Source organism: Primulina eburnea, unplaced genomic scaffold (genome assembly GCF_022965805.1).
Source record: "Primulina eburnea isolate SZY01 unplaced genomic scaffold, ASM2296580v1 ctg739_ERROPOS11973397, whole genome shotgun sequence".
Taxonomy (NCBI): domain Eukaryota; kingdom Viridiplantae; phylum Streptophyta; class Magnoliopsida; order Lamiales; family Gesneriaceae; genus Primulina; species Primulina eburnea.
This window is the reverse complement of record NW_027331510.1, coordinates 2,583,400-2,599,045: the sequence shown is the minus strand read 5'-3', so window position 1 is coordinate 2,599,045 and position 15,646 is coordinate 2,583,400. Positions and strand designations below refer to the sequence as shown.

Below are 15,646 nucleotides of genomic sequence, written 5' to 3'. Positions count from 1 at the left end.
CAGCTCGCATGGACTTCAGGTGGTTCTTAGTAGGAAACTACGTTGCTATATCGAGCTCTTTAGCAACACCTGCACATGCTACTGCAATAATGGAATTGATTGAGGAACTCTGAAAGGACATGGACGGAGGATCTTAACCGGATAACCAAAGAACACAAGATGGAGTTACCACGACGGTGGATCTTGGCCAGGTACTTGTATGATATATTTGCATCAGTTGTCACTAGTTACCCTCTTACAAACCTGGTGTTTGGTTGGTATCATGGCCATGGACGATTTAATGAAATATTCAGCGTCGCAATTGCTTCACAAAGGCAAATTTCACAAGAGTTACATGTAACTCATTATCATATTCAGACAATTCTGCATTTAGACTATTTTTTCATGGCATTGTGATTAAAAGAGTGAAAAAGAAGTGGTCCATAACCGGATATCTGGTGGCAAAACTCATGATAGAGAACCCATATAATCTTCTCGTTATATCTCTCGAAGAGGACAAAAAGATAGCAAAGCCTAAGCTCACATGCTCTGCGTCATTGGACATGTTAGCGGAGAGTTCCTGATACATAGCGTTTCTATTTTACAAATAGACAAATCATCTATGAAAATGTTAGCTGGCAACATACATTCCTATTGTCTGTCTGCATATACACACATCAATGGAACTCGGAAGATGCGACAGCTAACTGCTGCTTATGCATCCCAAATATTTCTTAGTTTTGAATTTTTTGTTGTGTTTACTGCTGCTTTATAGGTGTCTTGAAAATATGTTTCTCTTGAAACACTTATAAAAACATTAAAAATGAGAGGAGTCTGTCAACAGAAAATTCTAAATATCTTTTTTAGGCCAACCCTAATTTGTTTATGTATTTATTTATTTGAAAGATTATAGAGTCAATTAATCAAGGGGAAGATCCGAGGAATTGATTATTAATAAAGATTTAATTAATGGAACAAATTAGTTTTCATTGGAAGTCGACATATTACTATTGCAACAATTGAAACACCAATGCCTCAAGGATTGACATTTTCCACACTCCAATGCGTCTCTCCACTACCATCCTGCCCTGCTGTAAATATCAACCTCTCGTTGCTCTTCAAATTTAAATAGTCGACCTGTAAAAAACTACAAATGATATGTTCAGGTTAACCAATTCAGACTGAATTGTAACGACACGTAGGAATCTTACCTGGCTGGGGTTCAGAACGAGTAGGCAAAATACACCAACAGGACTCATAGAAGAATCCAGTGTAGGCGTTTCTGTTGTTCACTCGCAAGTGGTGCGGGCGCCAAATACTGCATTATCGATTTAAGAGAGCAGGCAAACCAAGACCTCTCTCTTTGCTTCGCGTACAAATTAAAGGGAAAATATACTCATTATTGGTTATTGTTACGAGTAAAAAAAGCTGTATTTATAGACAGAGTTTCACTCGTCAAGAAATGGATGCGATTCTTACAGTTATTCTCTACTCCATAACAAGTCATAAAATTTTATGATTGAATAGGCTATACTGACTGGCAGGGCGGTTTGGTTCCGTAATATTCCCTACGGATATGGACTATAAATAATATTTTAACGAACCAAAACAAAAATGGAAACTAAGTGATTTGTGATTCCTAAAAAATTTACAAAAGATATCTTATATTCACAAGGATAGAACACAAGTCAATCTAAGATTTCCACATATCGTGTGCAAAGCATAAGAAATGAAGCACCAGATGGCAAACTTGACCTCCTACTTTTAATGTTCTCACTGGCAAACTTATCAGACATCAATCAATTTGTTCTCCCAATTAATGGTGCAAAGCTAAACAGCTTTTGTACTTGGACATGCTTACTAAAGCTCATATTTACTATATAAACTATAAACTTTCACTTCTCGCCCTGATAACAAAACATAAAGAGCTGGGGCAAATGGAGAGGTAAAAGGGGGGGCACAACAACCAAAAAAAGGCCACGGAGTCACCTGAAGTTTAACTGGATCAGAATTTGTTCCATCTAATGACATCTACTTGCCCACCAATCCGGAATTGCTCCCAAGTGTTCGTGAAATACCAACAAATCTGAACTATCAAAAAGTACGAACAAGGACAAGTGAATCCAAAGAACTATTTGAAATGCAAAAGCATTGAAGCTCTCTGGTCCATTTAACACCGACTGCAAATTTGTCGCTAAAAAATATTTTTATACCTCAGCAAATGGACAGTGCTTGAGATAATCAATCTGCAATGTCCATGTAAATTCCAGAAATTTAACAGAAAATTAGTTGCAGGTAAAAGTATAGTCAACACGAAGAAATATTAATTTGCAAGCAAACATTTCAACGTAAGAAGTTAAAACCTAGTTCTTCTGTCTTTTAACAAAACTGTTGCCAAAGATCAGGAACATAGGCTCAAAATTAAACATGCATTTGCCAGTTGGTCACTGGCTTACTGCATAACAAATTCTCAGAAAATAAGCACACCTGAGAAGACTGAGTTAATGATTTCAAACTATGGGTGTTCGTTATGCCACGGTATTTGACAAAAGCAAATTTTTTTTTGAGGAGTCGAAGAATAGTTTTATATCCTTCAAAAAAGGGCATGAAAACTGGTGGAAAACTACGTTCACATGGCAGCATTTCCATTCATTGATTTGGATTTGAAAAAGAATTCAAAGTGAAATGATTCCAAAACAATTTGAAATAGCATCCTTGGTAAGGAATTTCAAACGCTTCAAACATTAAGGCTTTTAAATATTCAATTTCGTTCTTGTTGCCACGCTCGATCAATTGAGGTAATAAATTTCAAATTCATGAACCTCAAATCCTCGCATAAACTAAGCAACCTCAAAAAGGATTAAGCAAAACAAAGATCAAACGTTGCATTGCAAACAAAACCAAATGAACAGTTAGTGCCCATAAAAGGGGGATGGAAACTAAAAAAACGAAAAAGACCTTGTGAGTGCTAGAATCGGTGTTGATTTGAATCTTATGGCCGTCATTTTGGAATCCCCTGATTCCTGAATATCATTAAAAACCCAGAACTCACAAAGACAACTAAAGAATATATGATCAAATCAAAGAAATGCACAAAAGAGCGTTCAATAATATATCATTGAGCTGCAGAAACCAACCTGAATACAACAGTGCGATTGGAGGGTCTGCCGTTAGATGCTACAGTAGCCTGCATTCGAAATGGTCCAAAAGATTAAAACTACGGAGACAATTTTAGAAGAAACGATTAGCAATAAACGTGATATTCAAACACGAGAGATAATTGTATATGTGGGTTTACAATCTGCAGGTAAGAAGAGTGGTTGAGGTGGGAATTGGATTGAATTGAGCTGAGAAGGAGCTGCTTCCATGACGCCGCCGCCGATGGACTCCCCATTTTCTGTCACACGGCTTGCAGCAGCTCACTATCTTCCCGACGAGTTCATTTTAATAAATCTAACAATAATTAATTTAGTTAATAATTTTGTTCTGATAAATCAGATATTCGTTTTTGTCTTGAAAATCTAACGTAGTTTGATTTTGTTAATTTTTAAAAACAAACTCGTATAACTTAATCATGCAAACAAGTTCATTTTTTTTTTTAAACAAAAAAAGAGAGTTCAATTTTGCTTATGAGATCTCTTATTTTGGACTATCCATGAAAAAATATTAATTTTATGTTAAGAGTATTATTTTTTGTGAATATAGATAAAATTGATCCGTCTCACAGATTAAGATCCGTAAGACGATCTCGTGCGAAACCCACTCATCAATTAGTTATACACGCATCACGCATGTAGTTTGTTAATTTATTTTCAAATACTATTTAATACGACTAGTTATATTTTTTTACCCAAAACTTTGCACGTCAATTATTCGGAAAAAAAATCAATGATCACTTTTAATATTATTTTTAAAAATTGGATCGAAAGCACATCATTAGGTTAAAATCAAGCAAGAATTAATTAAAAAAGCAAAATATTAATTCAAACCACCAAGCTCGATGATATTAGTTTATATATACCTTACAAGTATGTGAATAATAATATAACATCCTTTAAACAACCCTTTATAATACAATGTCCAACCACCTTCAGCACTGAGATTATGTGCTAAAAACTATAAAGTAAGCACAAGAATGCAAAGATATACTTTTAAACAAAATTTACTGTATAACATCAGTCATGCTATATACGAATGGTACCACCGGTACACCTCTTGATACAGAGGGATATGACCAACCATATCTGCAAATACCACATAGACTAAGGCAGATGGTTGAATTTGACGAAGAACTCAATAATCTCCATTAATTCCAAAGATTCGAACTTTGTGCATATTCGGAAACTTGGCAATAACCATAACAAGTACTGCAAGTGTGTTCAATGATAGCATAGGGTGCCGGTAGTCGGTTGTATGCGAAGCAATCAAGTAGCTGCAAGTAAAACAAAAGGGGAAGTAATCTATAAATGCATACTAGTTAACTAATTTCAGGTGATGAGTTGTATCGGTAAAGGAATAGATGGAGGGCTTACAGAACGAGAGGGACAACCGTGAGGAACTTTCTATTGCGAGTGAGCTGCTTCCCATTATCAATCTGCTCCCACCAAGTTAAACCATTGTAAATTCCCTGGTCCTCAGCAAAAGGAGTCCCCTTTTTCCAATGGAAGAAGTGGTAAGTCACCTGCAATTAAAAGCATATATGCACTGCTAAGTTAATCTGATTAGATTAATGTAAGCTTTACCCAAGTTTCACATTGACAAAACTGTTTATAACAAACTTTTAAAATATCACCCCATAAAACAACTATCTGATGAAACTATAACACAATTAACACACCAACAGTTTGTGTTAACAGTATGACTCCATGATGTGAATTATCTGGAACGAGTTTCCCTTGAATGTGATATTGAACAGGTTGAAAGATAGATTTTCCCAGATTACAGTTGTTTAAAATAATAAAATGGAAGAAGCCCGAACTTCTGAATTCAAAAGTCACGATGAAGGAGAGAATCAAATGATGAAGGATAAAAAGAAAGCATATTTCAAGGAGCCATTTAACAGCTGCAAAAACATCAAACATAATACTTTTCAATCCTAGGCAGCATCAAATTAGGAGTATAAACAAGCTGAGTTAGCAACAAACATATTTCAGAGCTCAAGCACAAATCAAACGTATATAATGTCATGTAAACCCCGATTCAAAACGAAACACACCAAATCAGAGCTTGTGGTCGAACCTTTCTTGGTTTCCGACAACAGGTTGGTCAAGTATACACTCGCAAGCTTTTGATGATTGATCTTATTTTTTAAAAATATCAAAACTCATAATCATACACAAATAGCTGGGAAGGATCTAATTATCGATCGAACCCAATATTCAACATAAGAGAACAGAAACATCAATAATCCCCCAACAGGCAAGCACACATCAAATCAGGATTAAATATACTCGCGACACCATCAGAATACTCAAAATCTAAAAGCTCCTAATACCGGATGAGCTGAATAAATTGCAATAAATACATAGACTTACAATGAAATGACCGAGATTAACAATCGTCCAGGCGATTCCGGGTGTACAATTGAAGATCGAGAAAAATAGGAACCAGAAAAAGAAGAGAATGAGAATATAAGAGGTCCAGACACCGGGGTACGTGAACCACTCGGTGTTCCGATTCATATCCGGCGGCGGCGCCCACTTCACGTAGAGATTCTTCATCTTCCCCTACCCTCTCTGGTTGAGATCGTGATTGTCTCTGTTTTTGTCGCTGCTCCGTAGATAAATAAACTCGACTCGGTTTCGCACTCAAATTAAAATAAACAAATATAAATAAGTGATTAATTTCAGTTTATTCATTTCAAACATGTTTAATTAATAACTGCAGAATAAATAATTAGATCATTTTATTTTACACATAAAATAAACTAACGGATAGTCATACACACAGTATCAATAAATATAGAAGGAAGTAGCTTTTTGTTTTTAAATTTAAAAAACAAAAAGTTATTAAAATTTAAAATTGAAATAATAGGAACAAAATACGAAAAAAAACATTACTTACCAAAATTTATTTACTACACGAGACGAATAAAATAAAAAATAATATTTTTAACATAAATTTAATATTTTTTTCATGATCAATGAGTCAATTTTACTGCCAAAGCCAAACAAGTTAACAACCACCACCAACTTAAATTACAAGATGATACAAAATCTGCATATAACACAGAAAAATACTCATTCATTTGAGTAGCAGTATGAAAGTATGATGCCTGAACTCAGAATGCTCCATCCAATTGTCAATCAGCTATATTCGATCCATATCTTTCACATAACATTTCACCTTATAGAACAAAACTTCCAACCAAGAAGGATGCGAGGGGAACAGTCAGATTGTCATCAACCTTGGTGCTCAGTGGATTGGATTCGACAAGAGCAGAAACAAGGGACACGATCAAGAACCCGAGAATCATATCCGTGCTTTGTTGAATGTATCCAAAGGAAGAGAAATAGAACATGAATCTGTTTTGAAGTTTCCATCAGCGAAAATCCCAACAAGTTTTGACTAATATTACGGGTACCAGAGGCAATGTGTGTTACCCGATGGAGGCCAAGAAACCAGCAGTTGCCATAGCGACAGTGCCAAGAATTGTTTTGTTGCTGTTGTAAGGAAGTTTCTGACATCCGAAATGCCTCCCCACAATATCTGCCATACCTAAAAGGAGAGGTGAAGGAGTTCAAGACTTTGATATGTATAGAGTTCAATTCGGGGGGTATCGTGTGCCTGCGGAAACCAGGCAACATAGAGAATCCCAAATCTGACTAAGCAGAAAAAATACATATATAAATACGGTACGAAAAACTATACCATCTCCAGCACAGAGGTTACAGATTGATGCAATTGCTATAGGAGAAGTTCTCCAGTACATAAAACATGCCCATGTAATCGTGGAAGCATAGTACAACGGTCCCTTGATGAGTTCCCTAAAATAACAAACAACCAATTTTTAGTAAAGAATCCCACGAACAGGATTCTAGTATTACAGAAAGGAAGAAAAGATATTTGGCCAGGGCAAGTGCTTCCTCTTAAACCAACAAAACATATTGGTCTTACAGCATCTTCAACTTACAATAACAATTTACTTTTCGCTTGTTCCAGTTAGGGGAAAGTTGCATTAAAAAAAAAAGTAAGGGGGAGGTTGAAGAGAACTCTATTTTCCATAATTAACTGTGCAAGCATGCCTCTCAGATACAGAAAGATCTTACTATTTATGTCTGGATGGAGAAGCTTTTTTAGAAAAGTATTTTTCTAAAAGAAATGAAAAGAGTTTTTGCTAAAAATGAAAAGAATTGCCAAAAATGAGATGCTTATGTCTCAACTTCTCTTTCAAAAACATAAAAAAACATATAATTTTCACAACGAGAACCAAACATAAAACTGCTTCTGTTTCTCTTAAAAAAAAATTGTCAGATAACATCTTTTTTAACTCAATGACTTCAGCATCCAAAGTCACCCTCAATCCACAGAACCATCATTGCTGAAATTCATGCAATGAACTTGAAAATTTTCATGATTAATTTATTTTCAGCCCAACACACACTCCATCGCAGCCGAAAAAATCTTACGAAATCAACCAGAATTATTACAATGGGAAGTATAAAATGAATCCTATCCAAGACAGACGTAAAAAGTGAGAGCAAGGTGGCAATCCCTCAAAGGAAAAAAAATAAAAAAGATCAAATTTTATGCATATTTTCCTAAAACACAAGCCTAAATTACCCCTTAGCCCTGCTCGTCCTTCATCCATTTTCGGTCCGCCTTGAATTCTATTTCCATAGTACATACCTGTGGTCCCCAAATCTGCTCATTGACTCGACAGTTTTCTCATCTTTCCATATTCCAAGTCCCAAAAGAAGCATCTTAATGATATTGACTCCAGGAACAAGAGCTGCTAAAACTGCTCCCTTAGCATCATAACTGTCAAAAATTACTACAACCTCATAAATATAACAGCACCATACCAGCAACAACAAAGAAGTTTTCTTTCTTTATAAACTCAAAATTTACCTGAACATGGGCCAGCAAAGCATGAAAACTAATCCAACAGTTACGTGTACAATCTTCCTATTTAAATTCTAAAAAAAATAAGAATCAATAATAAATCAGAGTTGAGTAAAAGGGAATAAAGTTGTAAAGAGATGCTCCACATCAGAATCAAGGTTTTGCAGTATTATCGATTCCGACTTGTTTTCTTGGCACGATATAAATCTACTGATAGTTTTTTTCCCTTTGCGGTATCCCCGGTGCTAGCTTAATGTGTTGAGTATCAAATCATTATTTGGGACCTATGAATTTTAGTTTTCAGGTAAATAAGTTTAGAAACATCTCTAAAGCAGGAGATTAACAAATATAGATACTCTTCAATGAAATCTTAGGACAAGAAACTGGAACAACGCGACACAATCTCAGACAGAAAACCCATATCCCCAGATCATTTCTCTAAAAAAAAATTTGTTTCCCTCCAATATTTATACTTAGAAAAAAATGGACCAAGGAGAGCATAAGAGTGGAGTCGACCTGGTCAAAGATCCCTCTTTTCGCTGTTTCTTCCCATAGTCTAAGTAAAGACAAAGCTACCCCGCCAGCCAACAGGGTGGCGATGACGTCATTGCAGAGCGTATTATCGGAAAACATGGCGGAATGCGAAGAAATCGGACGCAAGGGGCTATATATCAGAGAAGAGGGAGGAAGATAATGCTAGGAATTCACGCAAAAAAGTCAGCAAATGGCCACGAAATTATTGTGAATGAAATTATACAATCAAATTATAAATTATGATATGTGATTGAGTAGTAGTCGTTTTAAATCATAAAATTATGACTATAAATTTAATCTAATTTTAATAATATCAATATTTATTATACTTGATATTCAAAATCTAAAAAGTTGATATTGAATACAATTATTAATATTTTGTTTTCAATATTTTTCATACGAAAAATCTTGTAATCCTATTTACGAGATTCCAACACTGTCCGATGAAGCTTACTACAATAAAAAAAAATATTACAATATTGACGCTAATAAAAACTATAAAAAGGTATGTAACAAATAAATATATTTTTGTTATTTAAAAAAACAAAATCACAAATTTTAAATTCATCATCTAAACATATCTATGTAGTAATTTAAAGATGATTCATTCGAAATTTATTATACTTAGCATTAATAATGTATAAATAAATAATATGTACATTTTAAGATTTGATTTATTGTCTCTTAATATACAAAAAAAACTAAAAATTAAATTGATATAAACTTATAAGACTGTATTACAAATAAATATATAAAAGTTTATTGTAATTCAATGTATATGTATGCAACATTGTTGTTGTCTGACTATCGCGCTATCTAAAATATGTTTAGCTTATGTCTAATATACATTATATATGTTATTAAGTCAGAGATATAGTTTGTTTTAATAATTATATATATTAATAAAATATTAAAACTTTAATGTAAGTAATATCTGTTTTTTTATCAAGTCATAGATCAAATTCTTGGATCATTTTTTTTTTAAATTTTGTTTGTCACGAAATTTGCGGGCGTGCCAGGCACGTGTTCGTGCCAAAATTGTGAAATAATCCGATAATCAAACGTTACGAATCTCGATTCGATCGTTTGTTCTATTTCCCTCGAAATGGCTCCAAAAATAAGAACGAGAAACGAGGAATATAATGAAATTAAAAGAGGAATTCATAAACAACATCAATATTTATTATGCCGTTATAAATTCGAACAAAGCTTTCACATGAGACTTGGATGGACATTGCTAAAATCTATAGAAACGCTTGCCGGAAATGACAATAAACAACATAGCAAATAAGAGAAATTTTGCAGAAAAGTTGCTGTGGATTTTTTGTGTTCATTTTTCGGTCATCTCTGATTCTCTTCCTTCTCTTTTTGTCACATTATGCACAGCAGTTTTCTCTTCCCTCATCACTCCACGTTCTTCCACGTCGGGCAATGGCAGCAACCGATCCTACGTTCTTTTAATGGGGCGAACGCAACTTTCTTTGGACTTCATCTATTGGGCTATGGTTTGGACTTTGGCTAATTAAATTACTACCAGCCAAGTTGGGTCTTTTTTTAATTGATTTGGGAACAAATTTATATATCAAAATTACAATATAATCTTTCACTATTTATTATAATTACATTTAAATTCTCATTTAAATATAAATCAAATAAATTATAAAAAATATTATACAAACACATAATATGTATGTCGATATACTAGTAATATATAATATTTGCCTTTTCGAAATAATACGATAATTGAGTCTTTATTCTTCAATCTTATCCACGAAAATTAACTGGAAGAAATTTGTGGAGTAGATCTTTATAATTCAAATGGTTTTTAGAGAAAAAAAGACTAGGATCCACTTAGCTTCCCCCCTGAAATAAACAATCAAGAACCCATAATTACAAAATAAATAAAATCCGATCCATTGATGCTGATAGAACGAACAATATCACAGAAACATCAAAACAACCCAAATGATTTTAAAACTTATTTTTTGTGGTCTATCTATGTACTTCATTCTCTGTATCCAAGACAAGAACAACTATGTAATGGTTACACCGGCTATTCTACGCTGAATACATAAAGACCAGACCTTTAACAAAGTCATTAGCCTGAAACTCTCAACCGTGGGGGGGATTGTAGATCCCCATTGAAGAACTCCGAATCAGAAATCTTCATCGAGTTTGAAGACGTGGGTCTCTCCGTTGCCATTCAAACTCGACATTACCGAAGCTTTCTGGTACTCCCCGACCCTCTTCTCAAAGAAATTTGTCTTGCCCTGCAGACTGATCAGTTCCATCCAATCGAACGGGTTTGGCACTCCGTAAAGCTTGTTGTATCCCAGAGCGATGAGCAATCTATCGGCCACAAACTCGATGTATTGACTCATCAGCATCTCGTTCATCCCCACCAACGCGCAAGGAAGAGCGTCACAGACGAATTCCCTCTCTATGTCAACCGCATCCCTCACAAGGCCCTTCACTTTCTCCTCACTAGGCTTCATTCTCAGCAAACCGTACAGTATGCACGCGAAGTCGCAGTGCAGACCCTCGTCTCTCGAGATTAACTCGTTTGAAAAAGTTAATCCCGGCATAAGACCGCGTTTTTTCAACCAAAATATAGCACAGAAGCTTCCGGAGAAGAATATTCCTTCAACACAAGCAAAGGCGATTAAACGCTCCGCAAAAGTTTCGGAGCCATCGATCCAGCGTAGAGCCCACTTGGCCTTCTTCTCCACACAAGGGACAGTGTCAATAGCTCGGAAGAGGCGATTCTTCTCAGCCGAATCCTTTATATAAGTCTCGAGCAGAAGACTATACATTTCTGAGTGGATGTTCTCAATGGCAATCTGGAATCCATAAAACGCACGCGCTTCGGAAACCTGGACTTCTTTCATGAACCTTCCTGCTAAATTCTCCAAAACAATGCCATCGGATGCAGCAAAGAATGCCAAAACATGTTTGATAAAATGCTTCTCATCGGCAGTAAGGGCGTTCCAATGGGCGAGGTCCTGCGACAAATCAACCTCCTCGGCTGTCCAAAAGGAAGCTTCGGCCTTCTTGTACATTTCCCAGATCTGAGGGTACTCGATGGGGAACATGCAGAAGCGGTCTGGGTTCGGCGCGAGGAGCGGTTCTTCCGGGATCGATGGCATTTTCGGGCTGCTGTTTGTATTCAGATCAGGGAAGAGGGAAGAGGGAAGAGGGAAATGGTTGCTTGTGAGGAAGAAGGAAATCGTGGTGGACATTAAATAAGGATGGGATTTTTGAAAACAGAGCGCCGGAATTTGAAAATTTAAGCTAAAATTTTGGCGCCTGCGGGGGACGACTGTTATTGTGTAAGGGCCTTAAATTTGGGTGGCGCCTTTGTTAAACGGTTCGACCTAACAATTTAATTGCCATGCCAAATAATTGAATCATAATAATGACAAGGGAAGGAAAGAAACCCAAGAGAGGGAGGAGAAGGGTGAAATATGGAAAAAGCTAATCTTTGGAGCGTACAGAGGAAGATTCAAGGTTATTTGAACTACTTTCAACTTTCAAGCCGGCGCCATTAATAAAATTCAAATTGGCTTGAACAAAGGAACCCAAAAATGGTCCCCAACCAACTTGCCTAATTGTCTCATTGTCAAAACAAGAAACAACAGCGAGTCTGATAGGCCAGAAGCCGCAGAGCCCAATACAGACCTGCTCGAGTATAAATTCTTAACTACATTCACCATGATGTAAAAATTATCTGCCATCCACGTTTGGATTAGCCACTTTTTTATGTTTACTAAATAAACTTTAAACATCAAGAGGAGTAAAAAAAATTATTAAAGTTTTCATAAATAAATAAGTATTTTTAGAAGAAACTCTTTCAAAATTTTATTAGGTTATTGGATTCAACCCGTTGCCCCGAATAAGAAACAAATCCACTCCACAATAGATAGGGGGTACATTGACAAAAGAACCCATCTTGTTAGCCAACAAATTGCAAAGAAATGGCTACAGACACTGGGAACACAAAACCTTTTTTTTGTCTAATAATTTGTTAAGCTAAGCATTAGGCCATCAGCGATCAGACTAAATTCAGTGTAAAACAACACAACACATTACAAAGCAAGCCAATCAACTACACATAGCATAACATTAACACCCATCGTTCATGTAATGTCGAACCTAAATATATATTTAACAATGAAAAACAGTAACATGTATGCCGTAGTTTCAAGGGCAAACTCATCCATACATCTCAGCAGATAACAGCTTGAGGTCAAGGCATCGCCATTTGTAAAACTAATCTTGAGTGTATGTATCTCATTCCAGATTATGTCTACACCACCCATGTCATGTTTTCAGCAGCATTAAAACTACCGTGGATTACAAGTACTACACTATAGATGCAAGTAACTTTCTAGTCCACAGAGCCTTTTCGTCAAAAGATCACTCGTAATAAGACCTGACAAGCCAATTAGCTACCAGATGCATACTAGTTTCTAGCCATCCTTGGAATTAATTCATCCCAGTTCAAGTGTTTGCGGGGATGTCTGCTGGTGGCTTTCGGTTCAAGTACCGAATAACAGCATCTTCAACCCTGTCAAAGTTGCAAAAGATTCCATTTCTCATCCAATCTCATAAATTACAAGAATAAATAAATACTTTGGCCTCGAAAATGATAAAGAGATCTTATTTTCTTTTGTAATGAGTAGTAATTCTTGTAGAACACGCTTACAAATAGTCACAGCAGTGGAAACTACATAAGTTTCTTAGGTCATTTGTCAGATGCAAGAAACACAAAGCAATGAATTATAGGCTCACAGCAGTAAACAATAACACAAATATAATATTCACGTACCAAGGTTGGCTGTAGAAATCTGATCCACGCTCTTTTTCTGCATTGCGACTTGCTTCACCAGTAACAAGCTTAAGATCCCTGTTTTGAGAATCAATAAGTGTATTAATAAACTCAATTGGAGACTGGCTAAATCCAAGAAAAAATGCTCGTCTTCGCCGGTGCTCATGGATCTTTCTTATAGCAGCACAAATTGCTTCATCACAGGCATCAATCTCTTTCGTTTTTTCGGTATTGGCTAATAAAGCATGCAATTCTCTCTGAATTGGGAAGGGTACATCAACTAGCACATCGTAACATGCAGTCCCAACAGGAGTATTTCCTGACAGTTTTATCCTGTGCTCTAAATGTATGGGCTGTGGAGGAAAAAGGTGCTGAGTAATTCTTTGTGCAACTGTAGTGAACTTGACCCTAGTTTCGCCAAATACTTTCTGAAGGGGCGGATCACAATTGAAAGAAGATGGGTCACCTGGGCACTGCAATTTTCTAGCCTTAACGTAGTGCCAGATAGCAGCCATTATTCTTGCACGGGTATCAACCTCAATACCTAAGACATCAACAAGTGCTGGTGCTAGCTTATACTTCTCAGGCACGTAATTTATCTCTAGCCGTATGCTCACAGTAAATTCTTGGTCCCCTTTCCTTTTGACCTCGAAGCCTTCGTGAGGAGCAGGTGATCTGGCACTGTCCCATATGATTAAATGATTGTCAGGATATAGTTTCTGGTCTAATGTAATGGTAACTCTTTTGAAAAATGAAGAGAACTTTGGATTCAAAGGGCTTGGTTGCATGATGGCAGCTTGTTCGGGATCCATTCCCTCCTCCACAATCCTCCCTACTATTTTAAGGGTCCACGTAGGTGGCTCCGCATTTGGCTTCTTAGGAATTGTGCGAATCTGATTGGCATAAGTATTAAATACATAAATACGGAGCATTTTCTGAATGCAGGGAGGCGTCTTGAGAGCCTCTTGGATATCAATTTTCTTCCTTGTCAAAGCAGCATCCACACGAGACTCAAACTCCAAGAGTTGCGTGTAAAGGGCCGACTCAGGTAAAATGGCCGCAACTCTTTCTTGTAACTGTTTCTCAGGGAGCTTCTGCTTTTTCTTGCGAGCAGCGGCTGCTACATCCATCGGCCTCATGGGAGAGGCCGAGTAAGTAGGTGGGGAGAAGGTTGGCCGCACAGGTGGTTTTTGGGAAAACCATTTGGCACCGGCACTTCCAGCTCCAGAAATAGAAGGTGATGGTGAGCCCATGTTTGAAACCCCTCCAGCATGAGCCTGGTTAAATGCAAGGCCCTGAGCAGCTTGCAACTGGGCTTGGAATTGCGCGTGAGCTGCTTGAGCCTGAGCCTTCGACTGAGCCTGAGCAATGGCTTGGATCTGAGTTGCAGAAAGCTGGGACAACTGAAACTGACCCGGAAAGCCTGGACCTACTTGCTGCTGACCAGATGGATTCACCGGAAACGAATTCATAAAGGGAGGTGAAGCTCCAACAGTCTTTGGTGGGTTACCGCTATTTGCTGACATAGCTAGCTGTATCTGAAAAATCAAACCAAGGAAACCACTTCTTTTAAATGACATCACCGGAAGTTTAAAACTAAAGATTTAAGAGAAAAACAAAGAAAGAAAAAGAAACTAACTTCATCCATATGAAAACATTATGGGTGATAAATGAAAGGATAAATTTGCAGGACATGATCAAGCTGAAGCTCAATCGCCTACAATTATGGAATTTTTTCACCAGAGACAAATAAAAAATCTCTATGAGTAATTGAAATTGTTAAGATTATTTTTAAAATTCGCATATAAACAAAACCCTAAACCCAAATTTGGAACAGAGTAAATTGCACGTAAAATAACGAGGAATCAAATGTGGAAAAGAGAGCGACAGAAAAACTACAGAAGCCAAGAATGCTTACGACCTAAAAATAGTCTACATTCCAATTAAAACAGCTACCTTCATCACGACAATTATGCAGAAACTACAGATAAAAAAAAATCCAGAAATGAAACAGATTTGGAGCTGAAGCAGAAATTATACGATTATAACAGCTTGGATCCAGATTTGAGAACAATCTTACAAAGTTAAATTGAGATGGGATGAGTTTTCTCCACCGTAGCACCCCGTTGCCGCTGGCTGCCTCCGCAACTCAGAATGCTCGAGTTCGCACTCACAGTGGGGTCAAATTGGAAAAGCACACCCGATATAAAGGTTTTTTAATTAACTAATAATATTTAAAAA

General features: G+C 36.6%; 4 protein-coding genes and 1 pseudogene across 7 annotated transcripts; all 5 read right to left on the bottom strand.

The window, feature by feature from the left end:
- Positions 1–875: 875 nt before the first annotated feature.
- Positions 876–3,422, bottom strand: LOC140821868 (pyridoxine/pyridoxamine 5'-phosphate oxidase 2-like; annotated as a pseudogene).
- Positions 3,423–4,012: 590 nt separating this feature from the next.
- On the bottom strand, positions 4,013–5,787 carry LOC140822251 (uncharacterized). The gene is made up of 3 exons (XM_073182994.1): positions 5,514–5,787; positions 4,512–4,660; positions 4,013–4,411 (listed from the first exon to the last, which is right to left on the bottom strand). The coding sequence occupies exons 1-3, from the start codon at positions 5,697–5,699 to the stop codon at positions 4,273–4,275; spliced, it is 474 nt and encodes a 157-aa protein (XP_073039095.1). The 5' UTR covers positions 5,700–5,787; the 3' UTR covers positions 4,013–4,272.
- Positions 5,788–6,099: 312 nt separating this feature from the next.
- Positions 6,100–8,782, bottom strand: LOC140822250 (probable phytol kinase 3, chloroplastic). The gene is made up of 6 exons (XM_073182993.1): positions 8,560–8,782; positions 8,050–8,117; positions 7,828–7,959; positions 6,850–6,965; positions 6,582–6,696; positions 6,100–6,503 (listed from the first exon to the last, which is right to left on the bottom strand). Exons 1-6 carry the CDS (start codon positions 8,674–8,676, stop codon positions 6,326–6,328), a joined length of 726 nt encoding a protein of 241 aa, XP_073039094.1. The 5' UTR covers positions 8,677–8,782; the 3' UTR covers positions 6,100–6,325.
- A 1,685-nt stretch (positions 8,783–10,467) lies between these two features.
- Positions 10,468–12,278, bottom strand: LOC140822248 (ribonucleoside-diphosphate reductase small chain-like). The gene has a single exon (XM_073182992.1). It carries the CDS (start codon positions 11,814–11,816, stop codon positions 10,734–10,736), a length of 1,083 nt encoding a protein of 360 aa, XP_073039093.1. The 5' UTR covers positions 11,817–12,278; the 3' UTR covers positions 10,468–10,733.
- A 384-nt stretch (positions 12,279–12,662) lies between these two features.
- LOC140822244 (SWI/SNF complex component SNF12 homolog) lies at positions 12,663–15,611 on the bottom strand. 4 transcript variants are annotated; one of them, XM_073182987.1, is made up of 4 exons: positions 15,486–15,597; positions 15,324–15,386; positions 13,406–14,943; positions 12,663–13,144 (listed from the first exon to the last, which is right to left on the bottom strand). In XM_073182987.1, exons 3-4 carry the CDS (start codon positions 14,929–14,931, stop codon positions 13,078–13,080), a joined length of 1,593 nt encoding a protein of 530 aa, XP_073039088.1. In that variant the 5' UTR covers positions 14,932–14,943; positions 15,324–15,386; positions 15,486–15,597; the 3' UTR covers positions 12,663–13,077. The 4 variants fall into 4 exon arrangements, with proteins under 4 accessions (XP_073039088.1, XP_073039086.1, XP_073039085.1 ...); XM_073182985.1 differs by having other exon boundaries at positions 15,362–15,386; positions 15,486–15,594; XM_073182984.1 differs by lacking the exon at positions 15,324–15,386 and adding an exon at positions 15,045–15,122 and having other exon boundaries at positions 15,486–15,594.
- Positions 15,612–15,646: the final 35 nt, after the last annotated feature.

Bases quoted from the DNA above. Each gene is read 5' to 3' on its own strand.
- LOC140822251 (XM_073182994.1), bottom strand. From the start codon at position 5,699: ATGAAGAATCTCTACGTGAAGTGGGCGCCGCCGCCGGATATGAATCGG. The intron at 4,661-5,513 runs GTAAGTCTATGT...TTTTAATTGCAG, and splicing joins TTAATCTCGGTCATTTCATT to GTGACTTACCACTTCTTCCA. The intron at 4,412-4,511 runs GTAAGCCCTCCA...TTTTACTTGCAG, and splicing joins ACGGTTGTCCCTCTCGTTCT to CTACTTGATTGCTTCGCATA.
- LOC140822250 (XM_073182993.1), bottom strand. From the start codon at position 8,676: ATGTTTTCCGATAATACGCTCTGCAATGACGTCATCGCCACCCTGTTG. The intron at 6,966-7,827 runs GTATGTACTATG...TTGTTATTTTAG, and splicing joins AGCAGATTTGGGGACCACAG to GGAACTCATCAAGGGACCGT. The intron at 6,504-6,581 runs GTAACACACATT...ACTTCAAAACAG, and splicing joins GGTTTCTTGGCCTCCATCGG to ATTCATGTTCTATTTCTCTT.
- LOC140822248 (XM_073182992.1), bottom strand. From the start codon at position 11,816: ATGTCCACCACGATTTCCTTCTTCCTCACAAGCAACCATTTCCCTCTT.
- LOC140822244 (XM_073182984.1), bottom strand. The intron at 13,145-13,405 runs GTACGTGAATAT...CAACTTTGACAG, and splicing joins GATTTCTACAGCCAACCTTG to GGTTGAAGATGCTGTTATTC.